Genomic DNA, 23,548 nt, shown 5'->3' with positions numbered 1-23,548 from the left:
TCCACAGAACACATAGAGAATCATATTTCTACTGTTAAGAATTCAGAGAATGAAAGCGGTATGGCACTTGTTATGCTCCCTCCTTCCAGGACCAGAGAGATTTTAAAAGCTGCAACATCTCCAATAAATGTGCAAAAACAAAAAAAAACAAAAACCTTTTTTTTCAAATTAATTTATTATTGTGTTTAATAATGCATTTGTATTTGACAGTTGAACTATTAAACATATGGCACTACATATGAAAAATGAAAACTGCAGGCTGAAGGTGGCAGTGTAAATTTTAAGGCTGAAAACTCTCATTTTTGTCAGTGGAGCCTCCAGCTTGCATGTGATCGCTATGTCAAAGCTGGCTTACTGATCACATGATGGAGAACTACTCTGATTGGTTCCTGATCATCAGTTGGGTCCCCTGCTGTCAGTTTCTGTGACCATGCTAAGTGTTGTCAGCTAGCTCTCATATAGAAAAATGTTTATTATTATTAGGAACGTCAATATACAGATTGTGGGTGGGAAGGGATTTAAAAATACTAATAAAGGTTTCATTTATTTTTTTATTTCCTATTTAAAATGCAGCAGAATGTCAGTTCCAGTGACCATAACATTGTTCTTAGCGCTCTGATAAAATAAATGAGTAAAAAACAGCTGGGAGGAGCAATGAAGAGATCAAAATCACAGTTTTCTCTGCATGCCTTGGTGTGGTAGTGGTTTATAGTTGAAGCAGACATCAACATCATTAATATCCACTCTGGTATAAATAAGCTCTTAGACTTTTATTAAGGAAAAATGAAATTGATATCCGACAGGTCCATTTGGCACTTGGTCATGCAATAGTTTCCCAAATGTCTATTAGAAATCCTGGTAGTTGGTTAACATTGAAATAAAACAGTACAATAAAGGCATCTCATTTTTCCATACTTTATTTTTACAGACCTGTAATATTCTTTTTTGCTTTTAAATAACATGGTGATATTAAAATGAATGATGACAGATGTTGTGCTAGGTACTCTCAAGTGAAAAAGTCACAATCTCCATGCAGAAAAAAATCTTGGACAAAGGCAAAAGACGGAGAACAACATACCCATCTTGAGAGGTCACTAGGCTATTAAAGTAAGAAGAAAATCATAAAGTAAATGTTAATTTGACAATTCTGCAGAGACATTTAAGATCAGAGAGCGATGAAATTATTATTCTTTAAAATGAAAAAAAAATGTTCCTTGCAACAATTTAAACTTGTATGCAGCAACAGAACACATGTAATTAATAATAAACAATTTAAGATCAATTTACAAAAGAAACAAAATGAATCCCATTTGATACACCTATCCATTTCCTATGGTCCTATCTTTCCATTTCTAGGAGTGCCAACATGCATAAATGTGGCAGTGTATCCCGTGCACATAAGACTCAATCCTGTAATGTGAGGAGTGGTGAATATCTGTGAAGTGTTTTTCTCATTCCAATATAATCATATCAGTGTATCTTGATTGTTTTGTAAAAATAAATAGATAAATATGGGGGTGACTGGTGTAAAAAACACATCTACCATTTCATCTCACACTACACTAGCATGGAACATGTAGCCTACCATTATTAATTGAAAATGGCAAAGTCTGAAAGTAATTAAATAGGCACTACTAAGATAAAAAATATTTTTTTTTCCAAGCCAAGGCTTTTTTTTTTTTTATTTTGGCAACTGCAACAAACTGCCTAGATATACACTTTAAAATGACATATACAAAGATTTTCCTATGTGAATTACTATGTGAATTTCTCAATGATAAGCATATCAACTTTTATTGAACTGTCTTTTGACATTTGAATAGATTGGTCAGTGCATAAAGATTTGTATGGTACACCAAAAACTATTGTAAAAGTAGCTCATAACACCTACTATCAATAATATACAGTTGCAAGAAAAAGTATGTGAACCCCTTGGGATTACGTGGAGTTTTGCATGAATTGGGCATAAAATGTGCTCTGAATGTCATCTAAGTCACAACAATAGAAGAACACAGTCTGCTGAACATAATACTACACAAAAATTAGATGTTGCCATGGTTTAATTGCACATAACATGTAAACATTCACAGTGCAGGGAGGAAAAAGTATGTGAAGCCCTAGCTTAATGACTTCTCCCAGAGCTAATTGGAGCCAGGAGTGAGCCAACCTTGACTGCAATCAGTTTGATGATATTGGATGTGTTGCTGACAGCTGTCCTGCCCTTAAAAAACACACACCTGTTTTGGGTTTACTGGTTTCAAGAAGCACTGTGTGATGTGAACCATGCCTTGCAGAAAAGAGCTCTCAGAAGACCTATGATCAAGAATTGTTGACTTGCATGAAGCTGGAAAGGGTTACAAAAGTATCTCCAAAAGCCTTGATGTTCATGTGTCCACGGTAAGACAGACTGTCTACAAATGGAGAAAGTTTAGCACTGTTGCTACTCTGCCTAGGCGTGGTCGTCCTGTAAAAATGACTGCAAGAGCACAGTGCAGAATGCTGCATGAGGTAAAGAAGAATCCCAGAGTGTCAGCTAAAGACCTACAGAAATCTCTGGCACATGCTAACATTTTTGTTGACACATCTACAATAAGGAAAACATTAAACAAGAATGGAGTACATGGGAGGACACCACGGAGGAAGCCATTGCTGTCCAAAAAGAATATTGCAGCACGTTTGAAGTTTGCAAAAGAGCACCTGGATGTTCCACAGCACTACTGGCAAAATATACTGTGGACAGATGAAACCAAGATTGAGTTGTTTGGGAAGAACACACAACACTATGTGTGGAGAAAAAAAGGCACAGCACACCAACATCAAAACCTCATCCCCACTGTAAAACATGGCGGAGAGAGCATCATGGTTTGGGGCTGCTTTGCTGCCTCAGGGCCTGGACGGATTGTTGTCATTGATGGGAAAATGAATTCCAGAGTTTATCAAGACATTTTGCAGGAAAACGTACGACCATCTGTCCGCCAACTGAAGCTCCACAGAGGATGGGTGATGCAACAGGACAATGACCCAAAGCATACAAGTCATTCAACAAAACAATGGCTGCAACAGCACAGAATACGCCTTCTGGAGTGGCCCAGTCAGAGTCCTGACCTCAACCCCATTGAAATGCTGTGGCATGACCTTAAGAGAGTGATTCACACCAGACATCCCAAGAATATTGCTACACTGAAACAGTTTTGTGAAGAGGAGTGGTCCAAAATGACTCCAGATCATTGTGCAGGTCTGATCTGCAACTACAGGAAACGTTTGGTTGAGGTTATTGCTGCCAAAGGAGGGTCAACCAGTTATTAAGTCCAAAGGTTCACATACTTTTTCCTCCCTGCACTGTGAATGTTTACATGTTATGTGCAATTAAACCATGGCAACATCTAATGTTTGTGTAGTATTATGTTCAGCAGACTGTGTTCTTCTATTGTTGTGACTTAGATGACGTTCAGAGCACATTTTATGCCCAATTCATGCAAAACTCCACGTAATCCCAAAGGGTTCACATACTTTTTCTTGCAACTGTAGCATTTCAATTTCAGATGTATTGTAGTGTACTATCTTCTAGCTCAGTGGTCTCCAAACTGTGGTCCATGGGCCAGATGCAACCTATTGCTTGCCCTTATCCTGCCCTTGGGCACCATTCCTCCCAATGATACTAGGCACTATTTCTCCTACTGACACCAACAATGAGGCACCATTCCTTCCATTTGCACCAACGGTAACACATAATTTCTCCCACTTCCACTGACACCAATATTGGGGCATAATTAAATGATAAATGAATGCTCAAAGGAGCATACAACTACTTATGCAAAAGGTGAATTCCATTAAAAAACAACAAACCAGTGAGCCACTGCTTTGACAATATCAAACAATAATAAAGTATGAGTATAATGAATTTCTCATAAAACAGCACTTCACTACATATGATAACAAGCAGGATAAATAGATGTACATATAGATAATAAGATGTTCACTTATTCTCTTTTTAAGATGTCTTTTGGTCCGACCTATATAAATAAGACTACATGGGCACTCCAACACATACACCACATGAGTGGTCTCACTGAAATATCCAACTCTCTGCCATTAGCTGATGATCTAAACTTAGTAATGCCTCTTAATCTACTTTTGACCATATTGCATGCCGTACATCTCCGGCATGCAAAAAAAACAGATTTACTCCAAAACATTTCCAATTTAGTAGGTGGATTAAGTGCCTTCTTTACGACCCTATCACCAAAATTGAGGGCCTTCCTATAAATAAACAAAGGTCTAGCTGGTAGAACAGGTCCTAATATTCTATCCATCTGTAAAACATGCCAATGTTTGGCAAACATATTCTCGACTTCTTTGTAATGGAAATTGGAGATAAAGCCCCATTGCTGATTCCCAGTGGTCTCATCTGCTTTCTTATCCTTTAAACATTGTTCTCTAGGTACATTCAGCACCACCTTAATAGTGTCCTGCAAAATCTCTTCCTTGTAACCTTTTTCTACAAATCTTTGTGATTAATTGCGATTGGGCCAGAAAATCAGAGTCCAGGCAATAATTCCTTTTCACTCTCAGTAGCTGGCCCTTAGGGATCTTTTTCAACCACAAAGGATGTCTAAATATGTTGACAACTAAAAAATGTCTTTCTTTCTTACTTTACTGATGTTCTAACTTGATATTATTGGTATTATTATTAAGGAAATTCAGGAATTTTATTAACTCTCATTCAGATCCTGTCCAAATAAAGAACAAGTCATTAGTAAACCTTTTATATAGTAAAATTTGATTATAATTATGTTTAAATATAAATGTATCCTCCCATTCTGCCATGAAGAGGTTAGCTATGCTCTGCGCAAAACGTGTGCCCATTGCTACTCCCCTCCTTTGGGAGAACAAGTCACTATGGTACCAAAAATAGTTATGTCACCTGGGCAGGAAGGGAGAACAAGGCTCACAGGTCGGTTTTACTGGCTCTACTATTTAAAAAAAAATAAAAAATCAGTAGTAGAACCAGTAAAACCCACCTGTGAGCCTTGTTCTCCCTTCCTGCCCTGGTGACATAACTATTTTTGGTACCATAGTGACTTGTTCTCCCAAAGGAGGGGAGTAGCAATGGGCGCACGTTTTGCGCAGAGCATAGCTAACCTCTTCATGGCAGAATGGGAGGATACATTTATATTTAAACATAATTATAATCAAATTTTACTATATAAAAGGTTTACTGATGACTTGTTCTTTATTTGGACAGAATCTGAATGAGAGTTAATAAAATTCCTGAATTTCCTTAATAATAATACCAATGATATCAAGTTAGAACATCAGTAAAGTAAGAAAGAAAGAAATTTTTTAGTTGTCAACATATTTAGACATCCTTTGTGGTTGAAAAAGATCCCTAAGGGCCAGCTACTGAGAGTGAAAAGGAATTATTGCCTGGACTCTGATTTTCTGGCCCAATCGCAAATAATCACAAAGAGATTTGTAGAAAAAGGTTACAAGGAAGAGATTTTGCAGGACACTATTAAGGTGGTGCTGAATGTACCTAGAGAACAATGTTTAAAAGATAAGAAAGCAGATGAGACCACTGGGAATCAGCAATGGGGCTTTATCTCCAATTTCCATTACAAAGAAGTCGAGAAAATGTTTGCCAAACATTGGCATGTTTTACAGATGGATAGAATATTAGGACCTGTTCTACCAGCTAGACCTTTGTTTATTTATAGGAAGGCCCTCAATTTTGGTGATAGGGTCGTAAAGAAGGCACTTAATCCACCTACTAAATTGGAAATGTTTTGGAGTAAATCTGTTTTTTTTTGCATGCCGGAGATGTACGGCATGCGATATGGTCAAAAATAGATTAAGAGGCATTTCTAAGTTTAGATCATCAGCTAATGGCAGAGAGTTGGATATTTCAGTGAGACCACTCACGTGGTGTATGCTTTGGAGTGCCCATGTAGTCTTATTTATATAGGTCGGACCAAAAGACATCTTAAAAAGAGAATAAGTGAACATCTCCATAATATTGCAATAGGATATAAATATCAGTGTGTCTATGCATTTTAGGAAACATCATAATAAAAAAATGAAATTTTGGGGTATAGACACCATTCCCCATTCATGGAGAGGGTCTAATAGGGAGGGGGATCTAAAAGGGAGAAAAAATGGATATATGTGACTGATTCCCTGGCTCCCAAAGGTTTAAATATAGAGATAGACATCAGTTGCTTCATAAGTGATTATTGAGGTTCATCTGTTGTTTTATCTTTGAATAAGGTCATAATTGTTATTATGTTGTATTTTAGAATTACATTTTCTTATGTTGTTTAAGCTGTGTTATCGGAATATTAGCTGCTATGGTCGTTTTTACCCACTAGATGGTGGCTGATATTTTGAATGGTCAATTGAAGGGTTAAGAGAACTGGCTTTATAAGATCGCCTGTCCTCACGTATGGTCACACCCTCAGAGGAAGCCGTAATGACAAAACGCATCAGTGACTTTTTTCTCAAAACACACTTTTATACACCTTGGTGGATGAACTGACAATTATCATTCTACTCTTTATCATATATTCCTTATTGTCTATATCTACATCCATGTATCCTGCTTGTTATCATATGCAGTGAAGTGCTGTTTTATGAGAAAATCATTATACTCATACTTTAATAATGGGGCATAATTTCTCCCATTGACACCTATGATGGGGTACCATTCCCCTCCCTGATACAAACGATGGGGCAATATTCCTACCAATGACACCAACAATAGGGCACTATTCCTTAAATTTATCACCAATGATGGGACACCATTGCTCCCACAGACACCATCAATAGAACGCCCTTCCTTCAACTAATATCAATAATGGGGTACTCTTCCTCGTCCTACTGACTACTGCTATGTAATTTTACTACTCCTAGTCCTGGGGCATTGTTGCTTCCACTGATGCTGGGGCATTTTCTGCTACCATTGGCCACAGTCTATCCCCCCTATAATCTGAAGAACAATAAAAACTTTATTTAGAAAGTTTGTAGACCCCTGTTCTAGTCTATGCATAATCAAAAGCAATGAACTTTGTTTACAATCAGAAACACATTTGTTGATATGGAAATATCATATAAAACAAAGAACGCAATAAAATGGGTTGTTGTTAAACATATTAAAATAGGGATAATACACTATGACAAAATTAATACAATACATTAAAACAATTCTGTACATTGAAATAAATTTGGCTCTGACAATTTGATGTGATATGACTATAATTGTTCCTTGCATTGTTGCAGTAAATGAGGTTAACTGTGTTTACTAGAGATGAGCGAATCGAACTTGGCGAAGTGGAATTCGTTTCGAATATTAGGAAAAATTCGATTCGCACCGAATCCGAAAATTAGCAAACTTCGGATGCACGAATCGAATTTTTCCCGATCGGCCGATTTTCATCCCTTCTACAGCCGGCAAAAAGTGTCCCTGCAGAGAGCTCCGCTATTTCTGACAGTTCTCTGACAGTTCCTTCACATTTACAGCGGTTGAAACATTGTATCTATTTGTTTCCATTTAGGATACAGATGTTTTTATTCGGAAACAAATAGATACAATGTTTCAACCACTGTAAATGTGAAGGAACTGTCAGAGAACTGTCAGAAATAGCGGAGCTCTCTGCAGATACACTTTTTGCTGTACTGGAATTCTTCTTATTTTCATTCTTCTTCTTCTTATTTTCATTCTTCTTCTTCTTATTTTCATTCTTCTTCTCCTTATTTTCATTCTTCTTCTCCTTCTTCTTCTCCTTCTTCTTTTCATTCTTCTTCTCCTTCTTTTCATTCTTCTTCTCCTTCTTCTTCTTTTCATTCTTCTTCTTATTTTCCTTCTTCTTCTTATTTTCCATCTTCTTCTTCTTATTTTCCATCTTCTTCTTCTTCTTCTTCTTTTCCTTCTTCTTCTTATTTTCCTTCTTCTTCTTCTTCTTCTTCTTCTTATTTTCCTTCTTCTTCTTCTTATTTTCCTTCTTCTTCTTCTTCTTCTTCTTCTTCTTATTTTCCTTCTTCTTCTTCTTCTTCTTATTTTCCTTCTTCTTCTTCTTCTTCTTCTTCTTCTTCTTATTTTCCTTCTTCTTCTTCTTCTTATTTTCCTTCTTCTTCTTCTTCTTCTTCTTCTTCTTATTTTCCTTCTTCTTCTTCTTCTTCTTATTTTCCTTCTTCTTCTTATTTTCCTTCTTCTTCTTATTTTCCTTCTTCTTCTTCTTCTTCTTCTTCTTCTTTTCCTTCTTCTTCTTATTTTCCTTCTTCTTCTTCTTCTTATTTTCCTTCTTCTTCTTCTTCTTCTTATTTTCCTTCTTCTTCTCCTTCTTATTTTCCTTCTTCTTATTATTTTCCTTCTTCTTCTTCTTCTTATTTTCCTTCTTCTTCTTCTTCTTCTTATTTTCCTTCTTCTTCTTCTTATTTTCCTTCTTCTTCTTCTTCTTATTATTATTATTTTCCTTCTTCTTCTTATTATTATTATTTTCCTTCTTCTTCTTCTTCTTCTTCTTCTTCTTATTTTCCTTCTTCTTCTTCTTCTTCCTCCTCATCCTCATCTTCTTCTTCTTCATCTTCTTCTTCTTCATCTTCTTCATCATCTTCTTCTTCATCATCTTCTTCTTCATCATCTTCTTCATCTTCTTCATCTTCTTCTTCATCTTCTTCTTCATCTTCTTCATCTTCTTCATCTTCTTCTTCATCTTCTTCTTCTTCATCTTCTTCTTCTTCATCTTCTTCTTCTTCTTCATCTTCTTCTTCTTCATCTTCTTCGTCGTGCCCCGTGACTGCCCAAATGAGTGAAGTGTGCGGTGATTCTAAGATCGACGGCACTCATCTGCATGTCATACTGACTGACAGTATTATTTCTCTTCCCCAGCAGACTCCAAGGGCATTTAAATTAAAGGTACAGTGTTCTGCACTAATATAAAGGCTCTCTGAAGCCTAGAAACCCTTTTAATAAGTTAAATTCGCAGCGAATAAATTCGCATTGAATCAAATTTATTCCGCAAATTCGGCGAATTAGCCGAATCGAATTTTTGAATAATTCGCTCATCTCTAGTGTTTACCTCTGCAGGTAATATCAAAGCATAAAATCATTTTAATGCAACAGAAACTTGATAAAAATATATATGCTATGCATATTTACCTCCTCTTTTCATGGTATAAAATTATTCTGAAGATGATCACTTCTTATTCTTGTAATATTTTTTGCTAACTATATAAATAATGGTTGGATGAAAGCTTGCAGCTAAATATATACAGTACTTTCACTGCCACTTCAAAATTGAATAAAATATATATAAATATATAGTCAGGTAAATTAATTCAAGCCATTTTTATGCCCATGCTGACATGATTGTGAAACATCATGAAAAATAAGCTGACTGCTACACTGTGTCCTTGAAACCAATATGATTAATCAATCCAGCATGTGCAGCCGGTGGGCAACCCATAGTATAAAAGAACGGTATGACTTTACCTTGACATAGATCTCAGAACTGACCTAATTTTACAGAACAGTTCCAGTGTGTGCACTGAAAACATACATGAATTGGTTGTACCTTATAAAATTCTGATACCTTTAGGATTATGTAGCATTTTTTTTGTATTGGGCACCCAAACAAAACTAACGTTTCAGAGTTGTCTTTTATATGTGGATCTTGTTATCATATATCCATGTGAAAAACCTCTTCCCTATAGACTTTTAAGTAGAGACTAGGACAAACAGTATCATTGCCCTTTAAGACAACACAGGGACAGGGTTCCTAACATGGCACCCGGAAGCCCTTGTTTTTTTTAAAGTCTGTTGCTGCTTCTCCAGTTACACCATCAATTTCCACTGACAGTTTAGTAGAAGTAAGTAAATTAAGACATATTGCAGGAAGTTTCATGATACTGATATTATATCCTCAACGCATTCTATCAGCTCAAGTGTAAATCTCAGGGAAACTTCCAAAAACCCCCATATTTTTTTGACTTGGCTGCTCTTTAAAGGCTGAAAGAAAATGATAATATGAAACTGCTCACAGGACCAGTTTGGACAGCTGGCACAGAAAACATTGTGGATGAAAGGCAAATAGGATATACACTGCAAGTGCACTTGGAAGTGCACTGAAAGTGCATTTGCTCTAGATCTGAGGGGAACATGCAAGGAAAATTAAAAAAACAGCATTTTTGTTTGCACATGATTGGATGACAGAAATCAGCAGAACTTCGCCTCATTTTAGAGCTTCCCCTTGGATCTAAAGCAACTTGAGGTACACTGGCAGGTGCACTTGCAGTGCACAGCCTATTTATCTTTAGTAAATCAACCCCATGGTGTAAAAGGCATTTGCACTTCAACTAGGCATAACATTGTAATTTAAAATATGCATATAGATAACACTTTCTGCTCAACATGAGCTCCAGACTTCTATTCCTTTGTTAAAGTGAGGACATACCCATACAACATTTTAGACTTTACCAAAGAATGTAGTTTCTGCTATTTTTTATGAATCAAGTAACAAAACACTGAAAGGAATCCTGTATGGAGAGTAATAACAGGATTTTTTGTTACTCACCGTCAAATCCCTTTCTCTGAGTTAATTGATGGACACAGCCTCTTCTTCTGTATCCATTACCAAGCAGGGTTTAATAGCCCCACCTACAGGAGTAGGACACTAGGCAGAAAAAAATTCAGGTCCGCCTATAAAACCCTCTCTCTCTTAGAGGTCTCCAGTCAGTCACAAGCAGTGTCAAAGGAGAGTCCATCATAGAGGGGAGGGTGCTGTGTCTGTCAATGAACTCAGAGCAAGGGATTTTACGGTAACAAAAAATCCCATTTTCTCTTACGTTCATTGACGAACACAGCTTCTTCTTCTTTATCCATTACCAAACAGGGATGTCCCCAAGCAGTGCCACAATAAGGGGTGGGCAAACCAAACCCCAGGTAATCTGCCAACACTCCGAACAATCGCAAAAGGTGTCTGAGTGGCCTGCAAAACTTTGCAGCCACAACTAGCATTGAAAATGCCAATACATCAACCAGACAGAACTTAAGAAACACACAGCAACCAGGTCGCTGCTAGCAACCTTAATCAGGCACCTTATGCCTGAATATCCCTGAGGTGCTAACCGCCCTGGAGAAGAGTGCTGTAGCAAGTAAGGGAGATTCTTGTCCCTAAATGGCATACGCCTGCATAATTGTCTGCTGAACCCAATAGGAAAAAGCAGCAGAAGAGGCCGCAAGGCTTTTTTTCTGACCATCCATGAGCACCAGGAGAGAATTGAAACCTCAAAAAAAAAAAAAACAGCCATCACAGAGAAGTGCAGAACCACCTCTGTAGGAAGTGATGGCCAATGTCACAGGGAAGGAAGAGCAATGTTCTCAGTCAAGTGAAAATCCGAAACCATCTTCGGAAGGGAGGAAGGGGAAGGCAAGAGCATCACCTTTTCCTTGTGGAAAACCAGATAAGGATGCAAACAAGATAAGGCCGCCAACTTTGCCACCCACTGAGCGAAAGAAAGAGAGGAGGCAGCTTACTGAAAAAGAGTAGGAAAGGGAATATCCTGAATGTCCCCAAAGGGAGGCATCTCACAGGTCGACAACACCACATTCAAATCCCACGGTGCAAGAATGCTGGGGTTAGCACATGCCGAATTCCCTAGGGGCAGGTGCGAACCCAAGGTGCGTGGCCAAGAGACACGGAAGGAAAAACAGCTAGAACAAAGCCAAGAGCCATGACCCTTTACCCACACCTGCGCCACTGAAAAAGAGCAAGGATGGAATCCAAAAGGCTGAGCAATACACAACAAAAGCTCTCGAGGTGTGATGATAAATCTACCTGAAGGTAGACTCACGAGCCTTTAGCATAGATGGAACACCAAGCCAGACAACCCCCAGTCCTTTCAGAAGCTGGCATGCAGTAGCCATGCTGTCAAAGCCAGCAAAGGAAAGTAGGGGGGACACAGGGCCCCGAGATATAAGGTCCTCCCCCTAGGCAGCTGCAATGGAGCATCCTTTGCCACCGCACCCCAGATGGCAAGGCCCGTCCAGAGCTACTGGGAGGACCAGGATCATTTCAGTCTCTCTCCAGCGGAATAAACAAGGAATCATTCGGAAAGGACAGAAGGTGTAGATGAAATTGTTCTGGTCCCCCGGCATCACTAACCCATCCACTGTGTCTGCCAGAGGATTTAATGATCTTACCAAGAATCCTGGAATCAAGGTGGGATGCCAGAACACCCACATCTGGAATCCCCCAGTGAAGGCAGAGGTAAGAGAACACCTCCGAGTGCAGGAACCACTCACCCTGATCCAGCATCTGATGGCTGAGAAAGTCTGCTTGTCAGTTTCAACCCTCAACACATGTACATGTATGGAGGACAAAGTCAGAACAAACCTTTTTGCCCATCTCAGAGCATGAGATGCCTCCAACACTGCTTACGCACTTCTTGAGCCCCCTAATGAATGACATATGCCACGGCAGCGGCGTTGCCTGACCGGATCCCAATTGGAAGACCCTGTAGGTGATTAGTCCCATCGGTAAGTGACAACCTAATTGCCCAAAACTCTAGGCCATTGATGGGGCAGTCGAGCCTCCTCCAGAGTCCAACAACCCTGAGCTGAGTCCTATATCAAGACTCCTCTCCAGCCCGACAGGCTGGCATCCACCATGACCACCTTCCATTGAAGGGGAAGGAAGGACATTCTGTTCAGTCACAAGAGAAGAAAGACCCTGGTTGACTACTCCAGGTGAATGTGACACTCCAAGGGAGCAGAGACCAATTCCATTTGGACAGGATTGCCTACAGAAGTGTGCTTGCATGGAACTGGATATCTGGAACCGCACAAAGATAGACGCCAGGAGGCCCACATCCAGTCAGAGAAAAGGCAGGACAGGAAGCTTGCAATTCAAAAATCTGCCAGACCACTGCCAAAGGTCCTGTAGTTTGTCTGACAGGTGAAACACCCTGGCCTGCTCCGAAACGAGCAGCAGACCCAGACACTCCAAGCACTTGGATGGGGCGACACAGACTTCCAGAGGGTAGGGATGCACACAAAGTCCTATAGAATTCAGCAGGGCTCTGCACGCCAAAGCAAGGCGTCCAGGTAGCCGAGCACAGCAATCCCCTGTTGTCACAACAAGGCAAGAATCAGGGTCATAATTTGGGAAAACACCCGAGGAGGGGAGGCCAAACCGAAGGACAGTGTCACCTCTTAAAGTAAAGCATGTCCCTGCTGATGTCCCATGCAGAAGGGAATTTGTAGGTATGTGTCCTTGATATCTGTTGACGCCAGAATAAATCCTCTGGTGAAAAGAGGCCACCGTTGAACACAAGGATTCCAGTCTGAACTAGTGAACAAAGGCATTCAGGTCCTTGAAGTTCAGGATCGGGAAAACCCCATCCATTGTGGGAACTGTGTACAGGTCTGAGGAAAAACCCCAGAACCGCTCCAACTTGGACACCAGAACAATCCCTCTGTGAAGAAGTAGAACAGCCCCATATAGGGCCATCAGATGTGTTGGCAAGAGCAGCAGATTAGAGGAAAAAACCTGACCAGTGGAAGGCAATAAAGTTCCATTTTGTAGCCCCTCAAATAGGAAGGAAAGTCTACATTTTGGCCAAACATCAGCAAAGCAGTGAGAACACAAAACCCAAGACTACCAACACAATGCCATCTCTGCCATCATCAGCATTAGAAGAATCCACACCCGCCATGAGAAACTGAACGCAGTGCAAGGCAGTACCACATATAATGTACTTCTGGCAAGTCAAGTATGACAGGCCTCGCAGGTACCTGGTCAGCAGCCAGTACTTCAGCCACAACCATGAATGGAGAGCTTGGGGAGAAGGGGAGCAGTAGTAACAGATGTGCCACGTATGCAATTCCAGCCATGGACCAAAACTGGTCCACCAGAGCCACCACACACCTGATCCACATGTTCGATATTCCAACTGGGTCACCACAGCTTGGTCCACAAGACATGTGTTGGGGAAACCAGGGCCATGGCCATCACAGACCAAAAGTCCATCCTACGGTCCTTCTTAAAGGGCAAAGCCCCACCCCCATCATTATGCACACCCAGGCAGCCAGGAAGGGAGGGGAAAGACCAAAGCACAGGAGGTCCACTGCATCAGACGCCCTGCCAAAGGTGTAATGCACCCTAAGCACCTGGGACCACAGACACCATCATGGACATTCCCAGGGCCCGTGCCAAGCTGGCAAAGAGTGCAAGGTAGGCGAAAACCGCAACAGACATATCCATCAGGGCTTACGGCCCAGAGATAACCCCCATAGGACTGTTCTCTGCAGGGGGAATAACGCTGGTCCTGAGACTACGAGAGGGGGAAGCATGTGGAGAGGGAGAACCCCCCTGCATCTGCCATCGACATCACTGAAAAGCCAAGTGGGATCCGCTCATCAGCGGGCTGAGCACTCCAACAGTGTCCACCCCCCACAGGCAATGCAAAGGAAACATGGATGCCCCACCTACCCGAGAAGGCAGTTGCCCACGGGCCACTGTATACCTGCTAGCAGGGGAAAATTCCTGATCACAAAGGACCAGTATAGGGCACCATCAAAGCCCAAGGTGACTAATCCATTTCCAGTGCCCCCCAGAGGGCTCCAACTCCCCTCCTGGAGTCCGAGCCCGAATCAGAAAAGGAAGGGGGTTATTAGGGTTGATGCTGATGGGGCGGCTGACGAGGTAGACCACCACCAGGTCAGGAAGGGGGGGGAGAACACCTTAGGGACCAACCACCCCAGGGAGCACTCGCACCACACACCGCGTCCAGAAATAGAGGGGAGGGCACATCTACTTACCAATCCAAATAGAGTGTGCGGGTAAGGCTCCCATGACAGATCCTCCTCTCCACCAAAGTGGAGGGGCTGTCGGCCAGGGGTAATGCTGTGACACGGACTATAGGTGCCCAGTCATATGTATCCCCATGAGACATTTAACTTGCTGGCTGTCCCGCTCCAGGATGGGGCATCGGTCTGTGCATGCTCACTGGTAAGACTGTGGTGATCACTGGATCTAGATTATCCAGCTCGTCGCCCAGCCCGACTGTTGATGGAAGACCTCCACAGGAAAATAAAAAATCCCAGGAACAACAGATATGAAAAAGCCATGGTACCATAGGTCCCAGCAAAAGATCACGACCATACTCCTGAAGACACCAGGCAGAATGATTGGAGACCTATAGCACAGAGGGGGTTTTATGCCTGGAGAAGACTGCCACATTTTGTTCTGCCTAGTGTCCTACTCCTGTAGGTGGGGCTCTAAAACCCTGTTTGGTAATGGATAAAAAAGAGGCTGTGTCTGTCAATAAACGTAAGACAAATACAGCCTGCCATTGCTTGAACTTCTTATACATCTAGTTGCCATTCTGCCTCTGCCATCAATACTTTATGACGTACTAACCCAGTCTGATGTAAGAATTCCTGATTTGCATACATAGTTCAAGTCAGAGACACCAAATTAATGCCAATGGAGCTTGCAAAGCAAATGCTTTCAGAAAGAGAGGTCAAAAATGGTATTCTTCATATTTCTCCAATACAGGCTTTAAGCCGGGTTCACTCCAATGCTCCATGGTTTGGGTGCAGTACAATTTATGCACATTTTACACGGTTTTGGGTGTGCTCCCATTGAATTCTATTAGCCTGTGCATTTTCATGATAATGCATCAAAATCCTGCATGCTGCTTCTTTGATGTGCTTTCAGAAAAATCAGTGGGAGTGCATCTAAAACTGCATTTAAAACACAAATTAAAATGCTCCACCCAAACCGCAGTGCACCTGTGTGTACCCGGCCTTAAGGTTAAAGTCTTAAAGTGAAAAGACAATCTACACATCTGGATGTAATTACAATCCATTATTTATATGTAATGCTGCTGTATTTTTGTCACAGACAATTTTTTCTTAGTATATCACTGATAATCTAAGTGGTTTTCTCTATTGGCTTTGACAGACAAGGTTCCACAATTCTATCATTAGATCAAACATTAGTTGCCAACATTTGGTTCATAATTAATAAAACCTGCCAAACAGTAGATATATCAGCATTGCTACATAAAGATATATAATCTCTATAGTTACTGGGCAATACCTATATTTGAAATGGCCATTCTGTACAGTAAGTGATCTACCAGTGAAACCATTTTTAACACAGAACTTCAGCATTAAAAACAATAAAAAGAAACATCCCATTTCATAAGAGTCAAATTTAAAAAATTATAACATATACAAAGTAAATAAATAAATACATACAGTAAATAAAAAAGTAGTGGTACTTCTTCTTGATTAGAAGTCACCAGTCTGGGCTTGTCGTGCTGTTACACTAACCAACACTCACACATCATTACCTGGACACTGCTACATCTCATATCTAGCCAGGAAGCATCAAAATTATAGTCTGACTATCATTAGACTTCAAATGCAAGAATTTGACTACTGTTGTTAGACAATGCCTGTCTTGGACACCATCTTGTAGCCTTACCAGTTTTATACTTGTACATGCATGCGACAGGAAGCATTTAGACCTGCATTTTCGAAAAGGTATTTAAGCACTATAAAACTGATCCTAAAGCATTTATGCAATATGCAGGCTTCTGTTCATCCAAATGTACAATTTCCTGAGTTACACACAAGATTGTCCTATTTTCACCATAAATACTGAACCCATGGCCATGGTGAGTCACCATAACCCCGATTTAAAGGATCAAAAGCTACATTATCTCTTTCTCCCCAAACACCCCCTCTCTTCAACCACTCACCTGCTTTGAACATCTTTGCCTCCATGACCCACTGTGAAAAAGAGCAATTTTCATAATTTATTTGTTCCAACTAGAAAGCCAACATCCTTCTCCCCTGCCATACATGGCACAGTGGGAAAGAGATCTAAATAAACAGCTCGATTCCAATGAGTCAGCAAAAAGTTGGGATAACACAGTTCACTGCTCTATAAATTTGATAGCCATGAAGAGCAAGTATAAGGTTTTCTCAAGCTGATTTATTTTTGTACATTTTGTACAAAGATCTTCTCTTCACAGTTTTTATGATTGTAAGCTGGTATCCTACTACCCACCTCTTTGTTGAATATGTACCCTACTACATATCTTGTAGGACTGCCCAAAATAAGATGTTACTGGGTAAATGTTTACCAATTGATACACACGGGGTCCTGTGTAGAAACATCTGGAAAAATCCATGGGAGGCAGTGATTAATATTAAACCAGGTGGCTGTAATAAATTCCAATTCAGTCTTGTTTTCTTTTTTTTTTAACAGCGGCTAAACAAACCTTGGCTAAAGTGTAAATATCAGTTGGGAGCACTATGGCCTAAGGCAAGCACACCCCTTCAACAAATGCCTCAGGCGCTCCTGTCTCCCTCTCCCTTCCCTCTCACCCCTACTTATTTTACCCCCTGTCCTCTTCTGTATCCTCTTCTCTGTTATCCTTGAGGTAGCCAAAGATGACTCATCGTTTTTCGATCAGCCACCAAGCTGTTAAAAAAAGAAGACAAACAGTGTCCTCCATCCACACAATCGAGGTGGATAGAGAAATCCTCCCCAGTGAGATGTTGCATTCTGACAGCAGGATTTCTTTGCTGTCAGAATAAACTGATCAGCGGCTACAACTGCTGATCGGCAAAAGTGTTAGAACATTCCCTTAGATTGACTTCTGTAGAACAAGGACGACCGTATATAGGTCAAAATTCAGCCAGTCCCTGCTGAACCGGATTAATTTAGATTAATCTATGTCCAGCTTTACTCTTCATTCTAATTGTTCTACATAGGCACACACGTCTCAAGATGTTCTCAAGATGCCAAGGCAGTGGCAAACATTATACCATAATGCGTTCAGGGTTATTTAACATTTGTTAGTGATATCTGTACTTGATATGTGCAGTCTGACAGCTGTACTATTCTTCAGCCTTATGTACCCCCTTGACATATTTTGTTACAAATGCATCTTTGATGGACTCATTACCATGTAATCTTGTAGCTAGTTGTACTTCTATGTAAAATCAATAAATATCTTTGAAACATTCAAAACTCAGTATTATTTGTTATGCATAGATAACAGAATAGAAGCTACATATGAGTTTACTTTTCGTATAAAAAGCTTATATATAGTACTTAAATTAATTTGTAGGATGTCATAATATCAAAAGAAGCATTAAACATGTTGGCAAAGTTACCTTAACAGAAATGCAGGCATAACCTCTGTATTTGTGTTCTGTATGTGTCTAAAGCAGCCCTTTTAAACCAGGGTGCTCAGGCACCCTGGGGTGCCTTCAGGTTTCTTCAGGGGTTCCTTGGCAAAATGACTAAAAATTGTATACAAGCCAGTGGGTGGATCAAGCCTGCTGTTTATTTACACAAAGCCACAGGTTTTCATTGTACACCATTACAACCTTCTAGCTGCAGGCATCCAAAAAACCAACAATGTCATTGGTTGATAAGGAGGAAATTGGGCACCTGCATATAATCCTTGTTTGCCCCTGCCTTCTTCATCAGCACTGGGGTCACATTAACTGAATGAGGGAGAGAAACTGAAGAAGAGCAGAAAGAGGAACACTAGTCAGCACCAGTGTGCAAAAGTGTATTTGCTTTGAAAGAATAAATCACCTCTAACCTTGGGTATCCAATGTGTGTGGATGCTGTTGTGATATGTAACACTATGAGCTTATTTTTTTTACGCTTTAGAATGGGGTTCCTTGACATTGTTCAGAAGTTTAAAGGGTGCCTTGATGTAAAAAAGGTTGAGAAACACTGGTTTAAACAGTTAGAGAGGCCACTGCACACTTATGATTGCTCTCCGATGCTCTGTGTGCTCATATAGTGGCACATAGCAATCCTCTACAACTTTCTGCCCACTCTTATGAATGACATTTTTGCTCTACTTTGGGTAATTAAACACAATGTTCAGTTTGAGCTGAAAAGCACAGAAAGCGCAATGACTACCACAAAAAATAGTATCAGAATATATAACAGCTTGTTGGAAAGGTTAGGATTCTGGTGGCAGAACACGGGAGCACTAATCTTTAAAGTGAACATTCTGTTCCCCAAGCTTATGAACATTGTGGTACGTTCTTGACTTGTCTCACCAGTTGTTTCAAACACACACCTTCTTCCCAAAAATCTGCAGCCTCAGAAGCTCTGTTACTACTAATATACACAGTCTGATTTTTGGGCACATACAACAGCTAAGTCTTCATCTCCATCTCTCACCACTACCCTTGGCAATCATGTATGTGTCCTGTTGACTATCATATAAAGTGAAGAATATTTGTGTGTAAGCTGTGTCTGATACCCTGAAAGTTTCCTTGTCTGTGTTGTACAAGTGACAGGATGGCAGTGTCCAATGGGAGCAAAATGAGACTAGATGAACAGACAAAAAAATGTGTTTACTAATCATGCACCAATTAGTTTTTTATGTATCTGCATGTTTAAAATATGGCAGCAGTTCATATATATATTGGGAGAGAAAAGGGTTGCTTTAAGGAAAGTTATGGTATTGCTACTTTCCACTTAATAGGGGGCAACACACAAGTGTTATATACAGTATGTACACAGACACACTACACATGAAAACATGCATACATCATACATACTTTGAGTGTGACATAAAACTCCACTAGAGTACAATGTTTTAATAAATTCAGGAACAATGTAATATTTAACATAAAAAAAGCAGACAAGCTTACATGCAGAGCTAATATAAACCAAATCCCCAAAAAGCATATACTTTATTGACAATCAATATTTTAATTTGGGATTTAACAAGTTCTGAATAAATAAAACATTTACTGTTACAGCACAATGTTCATTTTGTGCTTTGTGAACTAATAATAACACAAACAACTTTCCTAAATATATCACAAATGTCTTGGTTATTTCAGTCATGACCAAGTTTTAGGAAAAAAAGTTTTATGGAGCTTCACTATAACAAAAGCCAAAATTTACTTACCCCTTCATTTCCATTTGCTATTGTGTTTGCCAACATCTCCTGAAGGGCTCTGACAGAGAGGGACTGCTCCAGCACAAAATTACAAATGCACAGGTCAGGAGGGACATACTGTGAAAGAAAAAGGATAGCATTTACCATACAATATAATGGAGACAATAATTATATAGAACCATGCACACAGAATGTAAAAAATTGGGTTTGATTTTGTTTCTGCTTCTAAATGTCTCTCTATGTTAACCATTAGCCACACATACAGTAGGCATTTACAGGTGTTCACAGGCAGGAGCTCTTACAGGCAGAAAAGAAAATCCAGAGCTAGTACATTCAGGAGAGGAGCGTTTTGCCACAAAAAAAAAAGGCTGACGCAGCTAAACGCCTGTAAACATGACTAAACCCGCTTAAGCGCTAGGCCAATGGAATGAATGAATGTCCAAATGCTAGATGCACCTAAACGCGGCTTTAGACACTTTTTAATGCTGCTTTTTTTCATCCTTGGAGCACAGGCATCCCGTGTGTATGAGGCCTATGTATACAAAATATATCCACCTTCAAAAAAAGTAGAACAGGAGATCAGGATTTAAATAAATATCAAGCAAATGTTTTCACCTGCTGAAAAAAAGCATTGATTTATTGTAGTTTAAACAAAACCTAAAATACAGTAAATTAAAAATTATTCTTGTGTGTACAATCTCACTCCATCACCAACATTTTAGTTCAAATATCTCTTTATTCATACATGTTTTAAATAACACAGAATTGCAGTCAGGTGTATAATATACTGTATTTTGAGACTTCGCGTACATTAGCTTGACAACCATAATAAAGAGGTTGTAAAGTTTATTTTGTTCCTGAAAATAATAAGCATGCCATACTTACCTGCTCTGTGTAATTTGTTTTAAGTGTTGTACAGAGCTGCCCAAACCTCTTCTTCTGGGGTTTCCCACCTTCTCTTCTCAGAGTGCCCCCATAGCAAGCGGCACTCATGCAGGTTCGATCCCAAGCCAGGCTGTGTGTGTCCATAGACCCACACAGTGCATTTTGACCCTGCCCCACAGGATTTGATTAACAGCAGCTGTAGCAAGGTCGGGCTCAGGTAAGTGTTTTAGTGTGTATGGCTAGAGAGGTTTTTTTTTCTTTGGGAGGGTGCATGTGATCTGCACAGGGCTAATCAGCACTGTCCAGACAGAGAGTCAGGGGTCCTGCAGCCTCATAGGACAGAAAGGAGAGTGAAAGCTCCTCCTACAAGTTTTAACCAGTGCTCAGCTGGACACTGATAGAAGTCACAAGACTGCTATATACTGCTGATAAGAAGGTATTTAGCAGTTTATATTTACTAAAATAATTACATTTTCATGTTCTGTGTAGTATGGGAGACCAGATATTGTGAATGCAGTGTCCTGGGTTTAGTAACACTTTAAATATTAAAATGCATTCTTCTTAACTCAAAACATAACAGATTATTTGGAGAATGTTTATACACATACCAATAGGTAATTCAGATCAGATGACCCATGTACTTTTCAAAATATCTGCTTTTTGACAATTTTGGACATAATTAAAGACATAGGTTTATCATTCATAAACAATACTGCTGCAATCCAGGGACTGGCTTACAATCACACTCTCTCCTAGTTGTTGACTCTCCAGCTTTGCTAAGCTGTAACTATTTTACACATATACAAATAAAGCAATAAGTGCAAAATGTGTCAAGGCATTTGGTTGCTGCTGTTATGTGCTTTCTGGAATAAAGACTCCTTATGCTCTACTTTTAGCCACTATTTGTGTACTTGAGTCTTCAGCCAAACCAGTAGGGTATAGTTACGTCAGGCAGTGATTCCATGTCTGCATGAAATTCTTTGATCTCTACCAATTATAGTATACTCTGTACATTACCTCTCAGGGAAAGAAATAAATTGGCCATTTTGTATTTTCCTGGCTAAATACTATTTTTCCCTTCCAATATACAAGATATGGTATACAAGATAGCGAGCGCTCTCTAACAATGTCAGCAGCTAGAACACTATAGGCAACCACAGTGCCTCAGAAATATATCAATATGACCTTAAAACAATAAAGTGCAGCGCTTAACCAGGTGAGGAAGACAATAAGTAAGTAACCACAGTGAGTGCTTAACCAAGTAAAAAAGTCAATGTGTAGGTATCTGCAGTAAATCACTGCATGGATGCGAATTCCCACGGCCTCCACTCTGTCAAAATAGTAGAAATGCGCACTCACCGGAAACGCATAGGATATGCGCATGTGTGATTATGCATCACAGGCAATGGGAACATCAGAGGTTAGGCAGCCAGGCATCTCCCTCATGGTGGGTCATCACAGACTCTTTGATAAGGTCCAGGGGTCCCCTTAAGGTCAGCCAGGTGTAGTAAAGGAATCTCCTCTCAGGATGGCAAAAGTGTTTTCACTGTGGGAATGAAAGCTCCAATAGGAGCCCCAGAGACAGATGCCAGAAATAGTGTAGTATGTCCAAAAATCAGTGCTTTATTGAAAAAGGTAACAGGGCAGTAACAGGGCAGTATGCATGTAAATCATACTCTGATGATGTGCCTGTAGCACGAAAGGCCTTAGGAGGAGCTGTGCAGAGCGTGACGTCATTCCACCGCCGGAGCCACGAGGAGGCCCGGCGGTCATCACTATCAAGGGTCAGTACTGCTGCATATCTATGTTAATATATGATTTACATGCATACTGCCCTGTTACTGCCCTGTTACCTTTTTCAATAAAGCACTGATTTTTGGACATACTACACTATTTCTGGCATCTGTCTCTGGGGCTCCTATTGGAGCTTTCATTCCCACAGTGAAAACACTTTTGCCATCCTGAGAGGAGATTCCTTTACTACACCTGGCTGACCTTAAGGGGACCCCTGGACCTTATCAAAGAGTCTGTGATGACCCACCATGAGGGAGATGCCTGGCTGCCTAACCTCTGATGTTCCCATTGCCTGTGATGCATAATCACACATGCGCATATCCTATGCGTTTCCGGTGAGTGCGCATTTCTACTATTTTGACAGAGTGGAGGCCGTGGGAATTCGCATCCATGCAGTGATTTACTGCAGATACCTACACATTGACTTTTTTACTTGGTTAAGCACTCACTGTGGTTAATATACAAGATATATTTAACAAACAAAATGGACACAATACATGATTTGCAGGTGTGAAAGTTACAACATGTTTTGTGTTGAAAAAGGAAGTGATGTAACATCTTTTTCCTTCTGCTGTGTGATGAGACACCTAGCTAACAGGTGGGAAGCCTCACTTTCACCATTCACTGTGTACGCTGCTAGTAATACGGAGTTATGTCAGTGCTTACTGAGCTTCAAAGAGGGCAGATTTTTGGTGCCCACTTAGCTGGTGCTGTAATGGTTGTGAACATTGGGTGCAAGCTGTATGTGGAAGCCAGTTTGCTCGGTTCATCCCAGCCACTTTGTCAGAAGAGGCATAACCACAGTTGCATGGCAGACAGCTCTTATCAGTCTGTTAATAGGACTAGCAGAATCTAACCAAAATACACATCTCAGTGCCGCCAAGCTGTCTGACTTTCCTGCTTGAGTGAGCGG

General features: G+C 40.3%; 1 protein-coding gene across 8 annotated transcripts in view; it reads right to left on the bottom strand.

The window, feature by feature from the left end:
- Positions 1-23,548, bottom strand: part of RYR3 (ryanodine receptor 3) — a 954,561-nt gene that overhangs the window by 730,556 nt on the left and 200,457 nt on the right. For 4 of the 8 annotated variants that reach the window (XM_089671311.1, XM_089671312.1, XM_089671314.1 and 1 more), the window contains exons 3-4: positions 19,966-20,073; positions 1,079-1,099 (exon numbers count right to left, since the gene is read on the bottom strand). In XM_089671311.1, coding sequence (XP_089527437.1) covers positions 1,079-1,099; positions 19,966-20,073 — 129 coding nt within the window. The remainder of the gene's footprint in view (positions 1-1,078; positions 1,100-19,965; positions 20,074-23,548) is intronic. The other 4 variants (XM_089671313.1, XM_089671316.1, XM_089671317.1 and 1 more) reach the window with 1 other exon arrangement.

Source organism: Staurois parvus, unplaced genomic scaffold (genome assembly GCF_062004578.1).
Source record: "Staurois parvus isolate SC_StPar_1 unplaced genomic scaffold, SC_StPar_1.0 ptg000104l, whole genome shotgun sequence".
Lineage (NCBI taxonomy): Eukaryota > Metazoa > Chordata > Amphibia > Anura > Ranidae > Staurois > Staurois parvus.
Note: the sequence above shows the minus strand (reverse complement) of the source record. Positions and strands in the feature narration are given on the sequence as shown.